Here is a 19,819-nt window from a genome sequence, read left to right as displayed (position 1 = left end):
TCCACCAGGAATGAGTTTTCATGCAAAAACTGTCTATTTCAACTAACTTTGTCCATCTAAAACGAACTTTGTACTTTGCTATGAAGTTCCACCAGGAATGAAATTTCATGCAAAAACTGTCTATTTCAACTAACTTTGTCCATCCAAAACGAACTTTGTACTTTGCTATGAAGTTCCACCAGGAATGAGTTTTCATACAAAAACTGTCTATTTCAACTAAATTGATCCATCCAAAACGAACTTTGTACTTTGCTATGAAGTTCCACCAGGAATGAGTTTTTATGCAAAAACTGTCTATTTCAACTAACTTTGTCCATCCAAAACGAACTTTGTACTTTGCTATGAAGTTCCACCAGGAATGAGTTTTCATGCAAAAACTGTCTATTTCAACTAACTTTGTCCATCTAAAACGAACTTTGTACTTTGCTATGAAGTTCCACCAGGAATGAAATTTCATGCAAAAACTGTCTTTTTCAACTTAATTCGTCCATCTGATTCGAACTTTGTACTTTGCTATGAAGTTCCACCAGGAATGAGTTTTCATGCAAAAACTGTCTATTTCAACTTAATTCGTCCATCTGATTCGAACTTTGTACTTTGCTATGAAGTTCCACCAGGAATGAGTTTTCATACAAAAACTGTCTATTTCAACTTAATTCGTCCATCCAAAACGAACTTTGTACTTTGCTATGAAGTTCCACCAGGAATGAGTTTTTATGCAAAAACTGTCTATTTCAACTAACTTTGTCCATCTAAAACGAACTTTGTACTTTGCTATGAAGTTCCACCAGGAATGAGTTTTCATGCAAAAACTGTCTATTTCAACTTAATTCGTCCATCTGATTCGAACTTTGTACTTTGCTATGAAGTTCCACCAGGAATGAGTTTTCATACAAAAACTGTCTATTTCAACTTAATTCGTCCATCCAAAACGAACTTTGTACTTTGCTATGAAGTTCCACCAGGAATGAGTTTTCATGCAAAAACTGTCTATTTCAACTAACTTTGTCCATCCAAAACGAACTTTGTACTTTGCTATGAAGTTCCACCAGGAATGAGTTTTCATACAAAAACTGTCTATTTCAACTAAATTGATCCATCCAAAACGAACTTTGTACTTTGCTATGAAGTTCCACCAGGAATGAGTTTTTATGCAAAAACTGTCTATTTCAACTAACTTTGTCCATCCAAAACGAACTTTGTACTTTGCTATGAAGTTCCACCAGGAATGAGTTTTCATGCAAAAACTGTCTATTTCAACTAACTTTGTCCATCCAAAACGAACTTTGTACTTTGCTATGAAGTTCCACCAGGAATGAGTTTTCATACAAAAACTGTCTATTTCAACTAAATTGATCCATCCAAAACGAACTTTGTACTTTGCTATGAAGTTCCACCAGGAATGAGTTTTCATGCAAAAACTGTCTATTTCAACTAACTTTGTCCATCCAAAACGAACTTTGTACTTTGCTATGAAGTTCCACCAGGAATGAGTTTTCATACAAAAACTGTCTATTTCAACTTAATTCGTCCATCCAAAACGAACTTTGTACTTTGCTATGAAGTTCCACCAGGAATGAGTTTTCATACAAAAACTGTCTATTTCAACTTAATTCGTCCATCCAAAACGAACTTTGTACTTTGCTATGAAGTTCCACCAGGAATGAGTTTTCATGCAAAAACTGTCTATTTCAACTAACTTTGTCCATCCAAAACGAACTTTGTACTTTGCTATGAAGTTCCACCAGGAATGAGTTTTCATACAAAAACTGTCTATTTCAACTAAATTGATCCATCCAAAACGAACTTTGTACTTTGCTATGAAGTTCCACCAGGAATGAGTTTTTATGCAAAAACTGTCTATTTCAACTAACTTTGTCCATCCAAAACGAACTTTGTACTTTGCTATGAAGTTCCACCAGGAATGAGTTTTCATGCAAAAACTATCTATGTCAACTAACTTTGTCCATCTAAAACGAACTTTGTACTTTGCTATGAAGTTCTACCAGGAATGAGTTTTCATACAAAAACTGTCTATTTCAACTAAATTGATCCATCCAAAACGAACTTTGTACTTTGCTATGAAGTTCCACCAGGAATGAGTTTTTATGCAAAAACTGTCTATTTCAACTAACTTTGTCCATCTAAAACGAACTTTGTACTTTGCTATGAAGTTCCACCAGGAATGAGTTTTCATGCAAAAACTGTCTATTTCAACTTAATTCGTCCATCTGATTCGAACTTTGTACTTTGCTATGAAGTTCCACCAGGAATGAGTTTTCATACAAAAACTGTCTATTTCAACTAAATTGATCCATCCAAAACGAACTTTGTACTTTGCTATGAAGTTCCACCAGGAATGAGTTTTCATGCAAAAACTGTCTATTTCAACTAAATTGATCCATCCAAAACGAACTTTGTACTTTGCTATGAAGTTCCACCAGGAATGAGTTTTCATACAAAAACTGTCTATTTCAACTTAATTCGTGCATCCAAAACGAACTTTGTACTTTGCTATGAAGTTCCACCAGGAATGAGTTTTTATGCAAAAACTGTCTATTTCAACTAACTTTGTCCATCTAAAACGAACTTTGTACTTTGCTATGAAGTTCCACCAGGAATGAGTTTTCATGCAAAAACTGTCTATTTCAACTTAATTCGTCCATCTGATTCGAACTTTGTACTTTGCTATGAAGTTCCACCAGGAATGAGTTTTCATGCAAAAACTGTCTATTTCAACTAACTTTGTCCATCCAAAACGAACTTTGTACTTTGCTATGAAGTTCCACCAGGAATGAGTTTTTATGCAAAAACTGTCTATTTCAACTAACTTTGTCCATCCAAAACGAACTTTGTACTTTGCTATGAAGTTCCACCAGGAATGAGTTTTCATGCAAAAACTGTCTATTTCAACTTAATTCGTCCATCCAAAACGAACTTTGTACTTTGCTATGAAGTTCCACCAGGAATGAGTTTTCATGCAAAAACTGTCTATTTCAACTAACTTTGTCCATCCAAAACGAACTTTGTACTTTGCTATGAAGTTCCACCAGGAATGAGTTTTCATGCAAAAACTGTCTATTTCAACTTAATTCGTCCATCTGATTCGAACTTTGTACTTTGCTATGAAGTTCCACCAGGAATGAGTTTTCATGCAAAAACTGTCTATTTCAACTAACTTTGTCCATCCAAAACGAACTTTGTACTTTGCTATGAAGTTCCACCAGGAATGAGTTTTCATGCAAAAACTGTCTATTTCAACTTAATTCGTCCATCCAAAACGAACTTTGTACTTTGCTATGAAGTTCCACCAGGAATGAGTTTTCATGCAAAAACTGTCTATTTCAACTAACTTTGTCCATCCAAAACGAACTTTGTACTTTGCTATGAAGTTCCACCAGGAATGAGTTTTCATGCAAAAACTGTCTATTTCAACTTAATTCGTCCATCTGATTCGAACTTTGTACTTTGCTATGAAGTTCCACCAGGAATGAGTTTTCATGCAAAAACTGTCTATTTCAACTAACTTTGTCCATCCAAAACGAACTTTGTACTTTGCTATGAAGTTCCACCAGGAATGAGTTTTCATACAAAAACTGTCTATTTCAACTAAATTGATCCATCCAAAACGAACTTTGTACTTTGCTATGAAGTTCCACCAGGAATGAGTTTTCATGCAAAAACTGTCTATTTCAACTAAATTGATCCATCCAAAACGAACTTTGTACTTTGCTATGAAGTTCCACCAGGAATGAGTTTTCATGCAAAAACTGTCTATTTCAACTAACTTTGTCCATCTAAAACGAACTTTGTACTTTGCTATGAAGTTCCACCAGGAATGAGTTTTCATGCAAAAACTGTCTATTTCAACTAAATTGATCCATCCAAAACGAACTTTGTACTTTGCTATGAAGTTCCACCAGGAATGAGTTTTCATGCAAAAACTGTCTATTTCAACTAACTTTGTCCATCTAAAACGAACTTTGTACTTTGCTATGAAGTTCCACCAGGAATGAGTTTTTATGCAAAAACTGTCTATTTCAACTAACTTTGTCCATCCAAAACGAACTTTGTACTTTGCTATGAAGTTCCACCAGGAATGAGTTTTTATGCAAAAACTGTCTATTTCAACTAACTTTGTCCATCCAAAACGAACTTTGTACTTTGCTATGAAGTTCCACCAGGAATGAGTTTTCATGCAAAAACTGTCTATTTCAACTAACTTTGTCCATCTAAAACGAACTTTGTACTTTGCTATGAAGTTCCACCAGGAATGAGTTTTCATGCAAAAACTGTCTATTTCAACTAACTTTGTCCATCTAAAACGAACTTTGTACTTTGCTATGAAGTTCTACCAGGAATGAGTTTTCATGCAAGAACTGTCTATTTCAACTAAATTGATCCATCCAAAACGAACTTTGTACTTTGCTATGAAGTTCCACCAGGAATGAGTTTTTATGCAAAAACTGTCTATTTCAACTTAATTCGTCCATCTGATTCGAACTTTGTACTTTGCTATGAAGTTCCACCAGGAATGAGTTTTCATACAAAAACTGTCTATTTCAACTTAATTCGTCCATCCAAAACGAACTTTGTACTTTGCTATGAAGTTCCACCAGGAATGAGTTTTCATGCAAAAACTGTCTATTTCAACTAACTTTGTCCATCCAAAACGAACTTTGTGCTTTGCTATGAAGTTCCACCAGGAATGAGTTTTCATGCAAAAACTGTCTATTTCAACTAACTTTGTCCATCCAAAACGAACTTTGTGCTTTGCTATGAAGTTCCACCAGGAATGAGTTTTCATGCAAAAACTGTCTATTTCAACTAACTTTGTCCATCCAAAACGAACTTTGTACTTTGCTATGAAGTTCTACCAGGAATGAGTTTTCATGCAAGAACTGTCTATTTCAACTAAATTGATCCATCCAAAACGAACTTTGTACTTTGCTATGAAGTTCCACCAGGAATGAGTTTTCATGCAAAAACTGTCTATTTCAACTTAATTCGTCCATCCAAAACGAACTTTGTGCTTTGCTATGAAGTTCCACCAGGAATGAGTTTTCATGCAAAAACTGTCTATTTCAACTAACTTTGTCCATCCAAAACGAACTTTGTGCTTTGCTATGAAGTTCCACCAGGAATGAGTTTTCATGCAAAAACTGTCTATTTCAACTAATTTTGTCCATCCAAAACGAACTTTGTACTTTGCTATGAAGTTCCACCAGGAATGAGTTTTCATACAAAAACTGTCTATTTCAACTAAATTGATCCATCCAAAACGAACTTTGTACTTTGCTATGAAGTTCCACCAGGAATGAGTTTTTATGCAAAAACTGTCTATTTCAACTAACTTTGTCCATCCAAAACGAACTTTGTACTTTGCTATGAAGTTCCACCAGGAATGAGTTTTCATGCAAAAACTGTCTATTTCAACTAAATTGATCCATCCAAAACGAACTTTGTACTTTGCTATGAAGTTCCACCAGGAATGAGTTTTTATGCAAAAACTGTCTATTTCAACTAACTTTGTCCATCCAAAACGAACTTTGTACTTTGCTATGAAGTTCCACCAGGAATGAGTTTTCATGCAAAAACTGTCTATTTCAACTAACTTTGTCCATCCAAAACGAACTTTGTACTTTGCTATGAAGTTCCACCAGGAATGAGTTTTCATGCAAAAACTGTCTATTTCAACTAAATTGATCCATCCGATACGAACTTTGTACTTTGCTATGAAGTTCCACCAGGAATGAGTTTTTATGCAAAAACTGTCTATTTCAACTAACTTTGTCCATCCAAAACGAACTTTGTACTTTGCTATGAAGTTCCACCAGGAATGAGTTTTCATGCAAAAACTGTCTATTTCAACTAAATTGATCCATCCAAAACGAACTTTGTACTTTGCTATGAAGTTCCACCAGGAATGAGTTTTCATGCAAAAACTGTCTATTTCAACTAAATTGATCCATCCAAAACGAACTTTGTACTTTGCTATGAAGTTCCACCAGGAATGAGTTTTCATGCAAAAACTGTCTATTTCAACTAACTTTGTCCATCCAAAACGAACTTTGTACTTTGCTATGAAGTTCCACCAGGAATGAGTTTTCATACAAAAACTGTCTATTTCAACTAAATTGATCCATCCAAAACGAACTTTGTACTTTGCTATGAAGTTCCACCAGGAATGAGTTTTTATGCAAGAACTGTCTATTTCAACTTAATTGATCCATCCAAAACGAATTTTGTACTTTGCTATGAAGTTCCACCAGGAATGAGTTTTCATGCAAAAACTGTCTATTTCAACTAACTTTGTCCATCTGATTCGAACTTTGTACTTTGCTATGAAGTTTCACCAGGAATGAGTTTTCATACAAAAACTGTCTATTTCAACTTAATTCGTCCATCCAAAACGAACTTTGTACTTTGCTATGAAGTTCCACCAGGAATGAGTTTTCATGCAAAAACTGTCTATTTCAACTAACTTTGTCCATCCAAAACGAACTTTGTACTTTGCTATGAAGTTCCACCAGGAATGAGTTTTCATACAAAAACTGTCTATTTCAACTTAATTCGTCCATCCGATACGAACTTTGTACTTTGCTATGAAGTTCTACCAGGAATGAGTTTTCATGCAAGAACTGTCTATTTCAACTAAATTGATCCATCCGATACGAACTTTGTACTTTGCTATGAAGTTCCACCAGGAATGAGTTTTCATACAAAAACTGTCTATTTCAACTAAATTGATCCATCCAAAACGAACTTTGTACTTTGCTATGAAGTTCCACCAGGAATGAGTTTTCATGCAAAAACTGTCTATTTCAACTAAATTGATCCATCCAAAACGAACTTTGTACTTTGCTATGAAGTTCCACCAGGAATGAGTTTTCATGCAAAAACTGTCTATTTCAACTAACTTTGTCTATCCAAAACGAACTTTGTACTTTGCTATGAAGTTCCACCAGGAATGAGTTTTCATGCAAAAACTGTCTATTTCAACTAACTTTGTCCATCCAAAACGAACTTTGTACTTTGCTATGAAGTTCCACCAGGAATGAGTTTTCATGCAAAAACTGTCTATTTCAACTAACTTTGTCCATCTAAAACGAACTTTGTACTTTGCTATGAAGTTCCACCAGGAATGAGTTTTTATGCAAAAACTGTCTATTTCAACTAACTTTGTCCATCCAAAACGAACTTTGTACTTTGCTATGAAGTTCCACCAGGAATGAGTTTTTATGCAAAAACTGTCTATTTCAACTAACTTTGTCCATCCAAAACGAACTTTGTACTTTGCTATGAAGTTCCACCAGGAATGAGTTTTCATGCAAAAACTGTCTATTTCAACTAACTTTGTCCATCTAAAACGAACTTTGTACTTTGCTATGAAGTTCCACCAGGAATGAGTTTTTATGCAAAAACTGTCTATTTCAACTAACTTTGTCCATCCAAAACGAACTTTGTACTTTGCTATGAAGTTCCACCAGGAATGAGTTTTCATGCAAAAACTGTCTATTTCAACTAACTTTGTCCATCTAAAACGAACTTTGTACTTTGCTATGAAGTTCTACCAGGAATGAGTTTTCATGCAAGAACTGTCTATTTCAACTAAATTGATCCATCCAAAACGAACTTTGTACTTTGCTATGAAGTTCCACCAGGAATGAGTTTTTATGCAAAAACTGTCTATTTCAACTTAATTCGTCCATCTGATTCGAACTTTGTACTTTGCTATGAAGTTCCACCAGGAATGAGTTTTCATACAAAAACTGTCTATTTCAACTTAATTCGTCCATCCAAAACGAACTTTGTACTTTGCTATGAAGTTCCACCAGGAATGAGTTTTCATGCAAAAACTGTCTATTTCAACTAACTTTGTCCATCCAAAACGAACTTTGTGCTTTGCTATGAAGTTCCACCAGGAATGAGTTTTCATGCAAAAACTGTCTATTTCAACTAACTTTGTCCATCCAAAACGAACTTTGTGCTTTGCTATGAAGTTCCACCAGGAATGAGTTTTCATGCAAAAACTGTCTATTTCAACTAATTTTGTCCATCCAAAACGAACTTTGTACTTTGCTATGAAGTTCCACCAGGAATGAGTTTTCATGCAAAAACTGTCTATTTCAACTAAATTCGTCCATCCAAAACGAACTTTGTACTTTGCTATGAAGTTCCACCAGGAATGAGTTTTCATGCAAAAACTGTCTATTTCAACTAACTTTGTCCATCCAAAACGAACTTTGTGCTTTGCTATGAAGTTCCACCAGGAATGAGTTTTCATGCAAAAACTGTCTATTTCAACTAACTTTGTCCATCCAAAACGAACTTTGTGCTTTGCTATGAAGTTCCACCAGGAATGAGTTTTCATGCAAAAACTGTCTATTTCAACTAAATTCGTCCATCCAAAACGAACTTTGTACTTTGCTATGAAGTTCCACCAGGAATGAGTTTTCATGCAAAAACTGTCTATTTCAACTAACTTTGTCCATCCAAAACGAACTTTGTACTTTGCTATGAAGTTCCACCAGGAATGAGTTTTCATGCAAAAACTGTCTATTTCAACTAACTTTGTCCATCTAAAACGAACTTTGTACTTTGCTATGAAGTTCCACCAGGAATGAGTTTTCATGCAAAAACTGTCTATTTCAACTTAATTCGTCCATCCAAAACGAACTTTGTGCTTTGCTATGAAGTTCCACCAGGAATGAGTTTTCATGCAAAAACTGTCTATTTCAACTAACTTTGTCCATCCAAAACGAACTTTGTGCTTTGCTATGAAGTTCCACCAGGAATGAGTTTTCATGCAAAAACTGTCTATTTCAACTAATTTTGTCCATCCAAAACGAACTTTGTACTTTGCTATGAAGTTCCACCAGGAATGAGTTTTCATGCAAAAACTGTCTATTTCAACTAAATTGATCCATCCAAAACGAACTTTGTACTTTGCTATGAAGTTCCACCAGGAATGAGTTTTTATGCAAAAACTGTCTATTTCAACTAACTTTGTCCATCCAAAACGAACTTTGTACTTTGCTATGAAGTTCCACCAGGAATGAGTTTTCATGCAAAAACTGTCTATTTCAACTAAATTGATCCATCCAAAACGAACTTTGTACTTTGCTATGAAGTTCCACCAGGAATGAGTTTTTATGCAAAAACTGTCTATTTCAACTAACTTTGTCCATCCAAAACGAACTTTGTACTTTGCTATGAAGTTCCACCAGGAATGAGTTTTCATGCAAAAACTGTCTATTTCAACTAACTTTGTCCATCTAAAACGAACTTTGTACTTTGCTATGAAGTTCTACCAGGAATGAGTTTTCATGCAAGAACTGTCTATTTCAACTAAATTGATCCATCCAAAACGAACTTTGTACTTTGCTATGAAGTTCCACCAGGAATGAGTTTTTATGCAAAAACTGTCTATTTCAACTTAATTCGTCCATCTGATTCGAACTTTGTACTTTGCTATGAAGTTCCACCAGGAATGAGTTTTCATACAAAAACTGTCTATTTCAACTTAATTCGTCCATCCAAAACGAACTTTGTACTTTGCTATGAAGTTCCACCAGGAATGAGTTTTCATGCAAAAACTGTCTATTTCAACTAACTTTGTCCATCCAAAACGAACTTTGTGCTTTGCTATGAAGTTCCACCAGGAATGAGTTTTCATGCAAAAACTGTCTATTTCAACTAACTTTGTCCATCCAAAACGAACTTTGTGCTTTGCTATGAAGTTCCACCAGGAATGAGTTTTCATGCAAAAACTGTCTATTTCAACTAACTTTGTCCATCTAAATCGAACTTTGTGCTTTGCTATGAAGTTCCACCAGGAATGAGTTTTCATGCAAAAACTGTCTATTTCAACTAACTTTGTCCATCCAAAACGAACTTTGTGCTTTGCTATGAAGTTCCACCAGGAATGAGTTTTCATGCAAAAACTGTCTATTTCAACTAATTTTGTCCATCTAAAACGAACTTTGTACTTTGCTATGAAGTTCCACCAGGAATGAGTTTTCATACAAAAACTGTCTATTTCAACTAAATTGATCCATCCAAAACGAACTTTGTACTTTGCTATGAAGTTCCACCAGGAATGAGTTTTTATGCAAAAACTGTCTATTTCAACTAACTTTGTCCATCCAAAACGAACTTTGTACTTTGCTATGAAGTTCCACCAGGAATGAGTTTTCATGCAAAAACTGTCTATTTCAACTAACTTTGTCCATCTAAAACGAACTTTGTACTTTGCTATGAAGTTCTACCAGGAATGAGTTTTCATGCAAGAACTGTCTATTTCAACTAAATTGATCCATCCAAAACGAACTTTGTACTTTGCTATGAAGTTCCACCAGGAATGAGTTTTTATGCAAAAACTGTCTATTTCAACTTAATTCGTCCATCTGATTCGAACTTTGTACTTTGCTATGAAGTTCCACCAGGAATGAGTTTTCATACAAAAACTGTCTATTTCAACTTAATTCGTCCATCCAAAACGAACTTTGTACTTTGCTATGAAGTTCCACCAGGAATGAGTTTTCATGCAAAAACTGTCTATTTCAACTAACTTTGTCCATCCAAAACGAACTTTGTGCTTTGCTATGAAGTTCCACCAGGAATGAGTTTTCATGCAAGAACTGTCTATTTCAACTAAATTGATCCATCCAAAACGAACTTTGTACTTTGCTATGAAGTTCCACCAGGAATGAGTTTTCATGCAAAAACTGTCTATTTCAACTTAATTCGTCCATCCAAAACGAACTTTGTGCTTTGCTATGAAGTTCCACCAGGAATGAGTTTTCATGCAAAAACTGTCTATTTCAACTAACTTTGTCCATCCAAAACGAACTTTGTACTTTGCTATGAAGTTCCACCAGGAATGAGTTTTCATGCAAAAACTGTCGTTTTCAACTAACTTTGTCCATCCAAAACGAACTTTGTGCTTTGCTATGAAGTTCCACCAGGAATGAGTTTTCATGCAAAAACTGTCTATTTCAACTAATTTTGTCCATCTAAAACGAACTTTGTACTTTGCTATGAAGTTCCACCAGGAATGAGTTTTCATACAAAAACTGTCTATTTCAACTAAATTGATCCATCCAAAACGAACTTTGTACTTTGCTATGAAGTTCCACCAGGAATGAGTTTTTATGCAAAAACTGTCTATTTCAACTAACTTTGTCCATCCAAAACGAACTTTGTACTTTGCTATGAAGTTCCACCAGGAATGAGTTTTCATGCAAAAACTGTCTATTTCAACTAACTTTGTCCATCTAAAACGAACTTTGTACTTTGCTATGAAGTTCTACCAGGAATGAGTTTTCATGCAAGAACTGTCTATTTCAACTAAATTGATCCATCCAAAACGAACTTTCTACTTTGCTATGAAGTTCCACCAGGAATGAGTTTTCATGCAAAAACTGTCTATTTCAACTAAATTGATCCATCCAAAACGAACTTTGTACTTTGCTATGAAGTTCCACCAGGAATGAGTTTTCATGCAAAAACTGTCTATTTCAACTAAATTGATCCATCCAAAACGAACTTTGTACTTTGCTATGAAGTTCCACCAGGAATGAGTTTTCATGCAAAAACTGTCTATTTCAACTAAATTGATCCATCCAAAACGAACTTTCTACTTTGCTATGAAGTTCCACCAGGAATGAGTTTTCATACAAAAACTGTCTATTTCAACTAAATTGATCCATCCAAAACGAACTTTCTACTTTGCTATGAAGTTCCACCAGGAATGAGTTTTCATGCAAAAACTGTCTATTTCAACTAAATTGATCCATCCAAAACGAACTTTGTACTTTGCTATGAAGTTCCACCAGGAATGAGTTTTCATGCAAAAACTGTCTATTTCAACTAAATTGATCCATCCAAAACGAACTTTGTACTTTGATATGAAGTTCCACCAGAAGTGTGTTTTCATGCAAAAACTGTCTATTTCAACTAACTTTGTCCATCCAAAACGAACTTTGTACTTTGCTATGAAGTTCCACCAGGAATGAGTTTTCATGCAAAAACTGTCTATTTCAACTAACTTTGTCTATCCAAAACGAACTTTGTACTTTGCTATGAAGTTCCACCAGGAATGAGTTTTCATACAAAAACTGTCTATTTCAACTTAATTCGTCCATCCAAAACGAACTTTGTACTTTGCTATGAAGTTCCACCAGGAATGAGTTTTTATGCAAAAACTGTCTATTTCAACTAACTTTGTCCATCTAAAACGAACTTTGTACTTTGCTATGAAGTTCCACCAGGAATGAGTTTTCATGCAAAAACTGTCTATTTCAACTTAATTCGTCCATCCGATACGAACTTTGTACTTTGCTATGAAGTTCCACCAGGAATGAGTTTTCATACAAAAACTGTCTATTTCAACTTAATTCGTCCATCCAAAACGAACTTTGTACTTTGCTATGAAGTTCCACCAGGAATGAGTTTTCATGCAAAAACTGTCAATTTCAACTAACTTTGTCCATCTAAAACGAACTTTGTACTTTGCTATGAAGTTCCACCAGGAATGAGTTTTCATGCAAAAACTGTCAATTTCAACTAACTTTGTCCATCTAAAACGAACTTTGTACTTTGCTATGAAGTTCCACCAGGAATGAGTTTTCATGCAAAAACTGTCTATTTCAACTAACTTTGTCTATCCAAAACGAACTTTGTACTTTGCTATGAAGTTCCACCAGGAATGAGTTTTCATACAAAAACTGTCTATTTCAACTTAATTCGTCCATCCAAAACGAACTTTGTACTTTGCTATGAAGTTCCACCAGGAATGAGTTTTCATACAAAAACTGTCTATTTCAACTTAATTCGTCCATCCAAAACGAACTTTGTACTTTGATATGAAGTTCCACCAGAAGTGTGTTTTCATGCAAAAACTGTCTATTTCAACTAACTTTGTCCATCCAAAACGAACTTTGTACTTTGCTATGAAGTTCCACCAGGAATGAGTTTTCATGCAAAAACTGTCTATTTCAACTAACTTTGTCTATCCAAAACGAACTTTGTACTTTGCTATGAAGTTCCACCAGGAATGAGTTTTCATACAAAAACTGTCTATTTCAACTTAATTCGTCCATCCAAAACGAACTTTGTACTTTGCTATGAAGTTCCACCAGGAATGAGTTTTTATGCAAAAACTGTCTATTTCAACTAACTTTGTCCATCTAAAACGAACTTTGTACTTTGCTATGAAGTTCCACCAGGAATGAGTTTTCATGCAAAAACTGTCTATTTCAACTTAATTCGTCCATCCGATACGAACTTTGTACTTTGCTATGAAGTTCCACCAGGAATGAGTTTTCATACAAAAACTGTCTATTTCAACTTAATTCGTCCATCCAAAACGAACTTTGTACTTTGCTATGAAGTTCCACCAGGAATGAGTTGTCATGCAAAAACTGTCAATTTCAACTAACTTTGTCCATCTAAAACGAACTTTGTACTTTGCTATGAAGTTCCACCAGGAATGAGTTTTCATGCAAAAACTGTCTATTTCAACTAAATTGATCCATCCAAAACGAACTTTGTACTTTGCTATGAAGTTCCACCAGGAATGAGTTTTCATGCAAAAACTGTCTATTTCAACTTAATTCGTCCATCCAAAACGAACTTTGTACTTTGCTATGAAGTTCCACCAGGAATGAGTTTTCATGCAAAAACTGTCTGTTCACGCACAACAACAACACACCAGGACGAATTGACAGTTGACGATCGGTTTCGTCAAGTTTCGTCAACTGTCGGAATGTGAGTGCCAGGGGCACTCAATGGAGGTTATAAATACTGGTGCAAAAATATAAATCGATCTCTTTTTTCTACTCAACGCCTCGACTCCGGTAAATATTACAGCCAGCAAAATAAATCCGAAATCCGCAAATTCGTTCATGGTGCCGTGACCAGGATCCGACGAACTTGGTTATTGTAATTCTGCCGATTCTCGCGAGTTTTTCTTTCCGCGCCACATATTTACCGCGTCACATCACAACCGTTTTTTTTTTTCGCGACCGTCGAAAATTTGTTTCATACACGACCATGCCAGCGTCGACCGTAATACTATCATCGCGAAGGACAATCTTGCTTGTCACTTTAGACCGTCACGAGAAGTTCCTTCTCGATTTTCTCCCCGAGCGAGACGAGATAGAGGTGGAAACGCGCATTGCCAAGTTCGAGCAACTTTCCATCGATTTGGAGAAGATTCAAAGGCAGTTAGAAGATGCAGCGATCACTCCAGAAGAAATAGCTCACAATGCCGCTTTACGCGATGATTTTGAGCCGCGTTTGATACGGGCTCACTCCCAGTTAAAACTAAAAAGGGCACATATTCCTCGGGACAATATTTCGCAACCAAACGCAGGCTTCAATCCACTGCACAATATGAAGCTTCCCTCCATTGCACTTCCAGAATACAATGGTGATTATATGCAGTGGCTGACGTTCAGAGACACATTTGAAGGATTAATTCATGATAATCCTGATTTACCTTCCATACAAAAATTCCACTATTTGCGAGCATCCTTAAAGGGAGAAGCCGCCAAGGTAATAGAATCCATTACCATTAGTGCCGCGAATTATGAAATTGCATGGAAGATGCTAACAGAACGCTACTCGAACGAATATTTGCTTAAAAAACAGCACTTGCATGCATTGTTTGGAATGGCCACTGTAAAACGGGAAAGTGCATCCACGCTTCACCATCTTGTCGATGAGTTCGAACACCATAAGACAACGCTAAACCACTTGGGTGAAAATACAGAGGCTTGGAGTAGCTTGCTTGAGCATTTGTTGTGCACGAAATTACCGATGACAACACTGCGTGATTGGGAAGAGTTCGCTTCCAATAATGAAAATCCAAGCTACCAGAGCTTGGTTGCATTTTTGCAGCGACGAATGCGGGTGTTAGAAACCATGATGGTAAACAATCCCGATGCGCCCTCTACCGGTAATAATACGCACTTCACACCAAAACATGCGAATCTCACTCGGCTGTCTAGTTTCCCGTCCACCTCTCATGACGCGCGAAAATGCATCATATGCCACCAGGAGCACAACCTCACTAAATGCCCACGATTCATAGCTATGAGTCCGGAAGAACGATACCGTAGCGTAATGTTTCATAAGTTATGCATTAACTGTTTGCGGGACAATCATCGAGCTCGCGATTGCTCTTCGCAATACAAATGCAGAAACTGCCACTCAGCGCACCACACACTATTACACTCACAACACAATGCTCACGGAGCACTTCCCACTGCAACCACTATGACAGCTGCGCGAACTGTTCCGGCGAACCAACCACACAACACAGACGATCACAGCACAAACACCCAGAGACACTATGTGGCTGCACACGCAGGCCAGCAGACATATGATCATGTCTTTCTGCAAACAGCCATAGTGCACATTGTTGATGCACATGGTATTGTGCACCCAGCTCGAGCATTATTGGACAGTGCCTCTCAGGCTGACCTAATGAGCACCAAGCTTGCTAATAGGTTAGCTTTGAAGCACGATCCTATCAGCATCACTCTTATCGGTGCGGGTCATTCTTCCACCCCTGTGCGAAAATCGGTGCGTGCGAAGATATCTTCCCGAACGAGCCCGTATGAGCTGAATGCTGATTTTTTGATAGTTGACAATTTGATCGGGGATTTGCCAGCGCATGATGTGCGCACCGATGAATGGCAAATACCGCCGAATTTCATTCTTGCCGACCCCCAGTTCAATAAGTCGGCACCGCTCGATCTCATCCTCGGTGCCCGGCATTATCATGAATTCTTCCAAAGCGGGGCTCAATATCGAATTGCTATCCATCTTCCGGTCCTTATGGAGAGTATGTTCGGGTGGATCGTGAGCGGTTCAGCATCTATCCCGAATATTAATAATGATACATCCTACGCCTCTTCCGTTGTTTGCATGAGCACGCTCGATGAAACCCTCGAGCGATTCTGGAAAATGGAAGAGCTACACGTTAGAGATGGCCTTTCACCTGAAGAACGGTATTGCGAAAATTTATACCTAGATACGACACAACGAGACGATACAGGTCGTTATATTGTTCGCTTACCAAAGAAGTCAGACTTTAAAGAAAAGCTCGGATTATCGAAATCATCGGCCCTACGACGCTTCACTATGCTCGAAAGACGATTAGAACGCGATCCTCGTATTAAGGCAGCATACCACGAATTCATGCGAGAGTATTTGGAGCTAGGACATATGTCACTACTGCGAGCTCCAGATGACGATGAATCAGCATACTATCTGCCGCACCATCCCGTTTTTAAGGCGTCGAGTTCTACAACAAAAACAAGAGTGGTATTTGATGGCTCTGCAAAAACCTCTTCAGGATACTCCCTGAACGATATGTTATGTGTGGGTCCAGCAGTTCAGGATGAATTACTAGACATCATCCTTCGATTTCGCACATACAAAGTGGCTGTTGTTGGCGATATCGCTAAAATGTATCGCCAAATTCTGCTTCATCCCGATGACAGAAACTACGTCCGCATTTGCTTCCGATTTACTCCCCATTCACCGATCCAGTATTACGAGCTGAACACCGTAACGTATGGTTTATCCCCTTCATCCTTCTTGGCAACTCGAACATTGCAACAGCTTGCCGACGATGAGGGTACCGCGCATCCGGTTGCCGCAGACGCTCTGAAGAACAACTTTTACGTTGACGATTTCATCGGGGGTGCAGATTCCATTGAAAGTGCTCGGCATCTACGGTTAGAACTAAGTGAATTATTGTCGAAAGGTGGATTCGAATTAAGAAAGTGGACTTCCAACCGGTTAGAAGTACTTACCGGTCTAGCATCGGATCAGATCGGAACACAGTCAGCTTTACAATTCATGCCCGACGAAACGATTAAAGCTCTCGGCATTTCGTGGGAGCCTGAACACGACGTACTATCATTTCCGTGCGCGATTTACACCGACACAACCTGTACTACTAAAAGAACGATTCTTTCTAGCATAGCCCGCATGTTCGATCCGCTTGGTCTAGTGGCTCCAATAGTTGTTCGCTCAAAAATAATGATGCAGGAGCTATGGTTACAGAAAGCTGGCTGGGACGATCCCGTTCCTGATTCTATCTGCAAGAAATGGAAAGATATTCAACATGATTGGCCACTTTTATCCAGTTTCAAAATAGATCGTTATGCTCTATTACCTGGTAGTCGATTGCAGCTACATACCTTTTGTGATGCATCTGAAGCAGCCTACGGAGCCTGCATCTATGTTCGTTGCGAAGGTGCGCAAGGACGGGTTCACATCACTCTACTTGCATCCAAGTCACGAGTGGCACCGCTTAAGCGTGTCACGCTTCCACGGCTTGAACTGTGCGCTGCGGTATTAGGCGCTCATCTTTACGATCGAGTCAAGAAGGCGATGGGACTAACTGCAGCAGAATCATACTTTTGGTCCGATTCGACTGTCACCCTTAAGTGGATCGGTGGCTCACCTAACACTTGGGCGACGTTTGTAGCTAATCGAGTGGCCGAGGTGCAACACTACACACATCCACGACAGTGGAGGCATGTTCCCGGTTCAACAAATCCTGCAGATCTGGTATCACGCGGCATGGCAGCAGTGGATTTCCTGAAGAGCAAGCTATGGACTTCCGGCCCTGAATGGTTGGCGTTATCTTCATCTCAATGGCCCGACTTCTGCCCTGAACCGGACGAGAACGCAAATCTCGAGATTCGTAAGGTGAGCGCTGCCTTTACTAACTATGTCACTAATCATCCTTGGTTTACGATGTGTTCCAGCTACACGCGATTGTTGCGTATTATTGCACTCTGCATTCGCTTCACACGTAACGTCAAGGAGAAAGCACGAACTCAGCAAACATCGCTACGCATCACTACACCATTGAGCATCACTCCCGAGGATACCGAAGCTGCTAAAAATGTGCTATGTCGCTTAGCACAGCAAGACGAATTTACAACCGAGCTAAAGCAATTGACTAAGGGTGAAGCAATCGCAAAGCAATCACCGTTACGAAGACTAAACCCATTCCTCGATGAACAAGGAATATTGCGTGTGGGAGGACGATTGAAGCTATCGCAACTTCCATACCAATCGCAACACCCCATTGTGCTTCCCAAGAATCACAAATTTGGCGAGCTCATCGCGGCTTACCATCATGAGAAGCTCATGCATGGCGGCGGACGACTGCTACTTTCCCAAATACGTGAAACGTATTGGCCACTAGATGGAAGACACCTAGTGAAGAGAATCGTAAGGAACTGCTTCCGTTGCATACGCCAAGAACCCCGCCTGGAGGAACAACAAGTCGGCCAACTCCCACCACCGCGCGTCACTCCCAGCCGGCCTTTTTCTGTTACCGGAAAAGATTACGCTGGCCCTTTCTACTTGAAGCCTGCGCACCGGCGTGCAGCGGCGGCGAAGAGCTACTTGTGCGTCTTCGTGTGCTTCGCAACGAAGGCAGTCCACTTAGAACTGGTTGGGGACCTCACTACCGCGGGATTCTTAGCGGCCTTACGTCGTTTCACATCCAGGCGCGGATTACCTGCACACATACACTCGGACAACGGAAAAAACTTTGAAGGAGCCGCGCACGAGCTCCGTGAACTTTTCCGCATGTTCCGCGATGAACAGCAGCAACACATCATCGCTAATGAATGTGCCAACAAGGGAATCACTTGGCATTTTACCCCTCCCAAGGCTCCCCACTTCGGCGGATTGTGGGAAGCAGCGGTAAAAACGGCCAAGCGACATCTTTACCGACATCTAGGCAGCACTAGGCTGTCCTACGAGGGATACAGCACCATCCTTCAGCAGATAGAGGCCGCAATGAATTCACGACCTTTATTGCCCACCTCAGACGACCCGAACGATTTGGCAGCACTTACCCCAGCGCATTTCCTCATCGGCACATCCATGCATTCGGTTCCTACTCCAGATTACACTGGATTGAAGATGTGTACACTTGATGAACTCCAAAAGTGGCAACTGATGTTCCAACGTTTCTGGAAACATTGGACATCGGAGTATCTACAAGAATTGCAAAAGGACAACATGAGGCATCACCGAACCAATGATATACTACCTGGACGATTAGTCATCCTGATGGATGAATCCCTACCAACAACCCGATGGCCCCTCGCACGCATCATCGACGTTCATCCGGGCCAGGACCAACTCACACGAGTGGTTAAACTAAAAACCGCCAAGGGGATCCTCACACGTCCGATCACAAAGATTTGTATCTTACCACTCGCCGCTGACCCGAACACCACGTGCTAACAACTTTAGTTGTTTTTCTTTTTATTATGACATTCTGTCATGGGGGGGAGGATGTTCACGCACAACAACAACACACCAGGACGAATTGACAGTTGACGATCGGTTTCGTCAAGTTTCGTCAACTGTCGGAATGTGAGTGCCAGGGGCACTCAATGGAGGTTATAAATACTGGTGCAAAAATATAAATCGATCTCTTTTTTCTACTCAACGCCTCGACTCCGGTAAATATTACAGCCAGCAAAATAAATCCGAAATCCGCAAATTCGTTCACTGTCTATTTCAACTAACTTTGTCCATCCAAAACGAACTTTGTACTTTGCTATGAAGTTCCACCAGGAATGAGTTTTCATGCAAAAACTGTCTATTTCAACTAAATTGATCCATCCAAAACGAACTTTGTACTTTGCTATGAAGTTCCACCAGGAATGAGTTTTCATGCAAAAACTGTCTATTTCAACTAAATTGATCCATCCAAAACGAACTTTGTACTTTGCTATGAAGTTCCACCAGGAATGAGTTTTCA

General features: G+C 38.6%; 1 protein-coding gene across 1 annotated transcript; it reads left to right on the top strand.

The window, feature by feature from the left end:
* Positions 1-15,495: 15,495 nt before the first annotated feature.
* On the top strand, positions 15,496-19,296 carry LOC128309314 (uncharacterized). Its single transcript, XM_053045666.1, has one exon. It carries the CDS (start codon positions 15,496-15,498, stop codon positions 19,294-19,296), a length of 3,801 nt encoding a protein of 1,266 aa, XP_052901626.1.
* The last annotated feature ends 523 nt before the right edge of the window (positions 19,297-19,819 follow it).

Source organism: Anopheles moucheti, unplaced genomic scaffold, assembly GCF_943734755.1.
Source record: "Anopheles moucheti unplaced genomic scaffold, idAnoMoucSN_F20_07 putative_Y_193, whole genome shotgun sequence".
Taxonomy (NCBI): Eukaryota; Metazoa; Arthropoda; class Insecta; order Diptera; family Culicidae; genus Anopheles; species Anopheles moucheti.
The sequence above is the reverse complement of the archived record's forward strand: the minus strand, read 5'-3'. Positions and strand labels throughout refer to the sequence as shown.

Excerpts from the sequence above, each read along its gene's own strand:
- LOC128309314 (XM_053045666.1), top strand. The coding sequence starts at position 15,496 with ATGAGCACCAAGCTTGCTAATAGGTTAGCTTTGAAGCACGATCCTATC.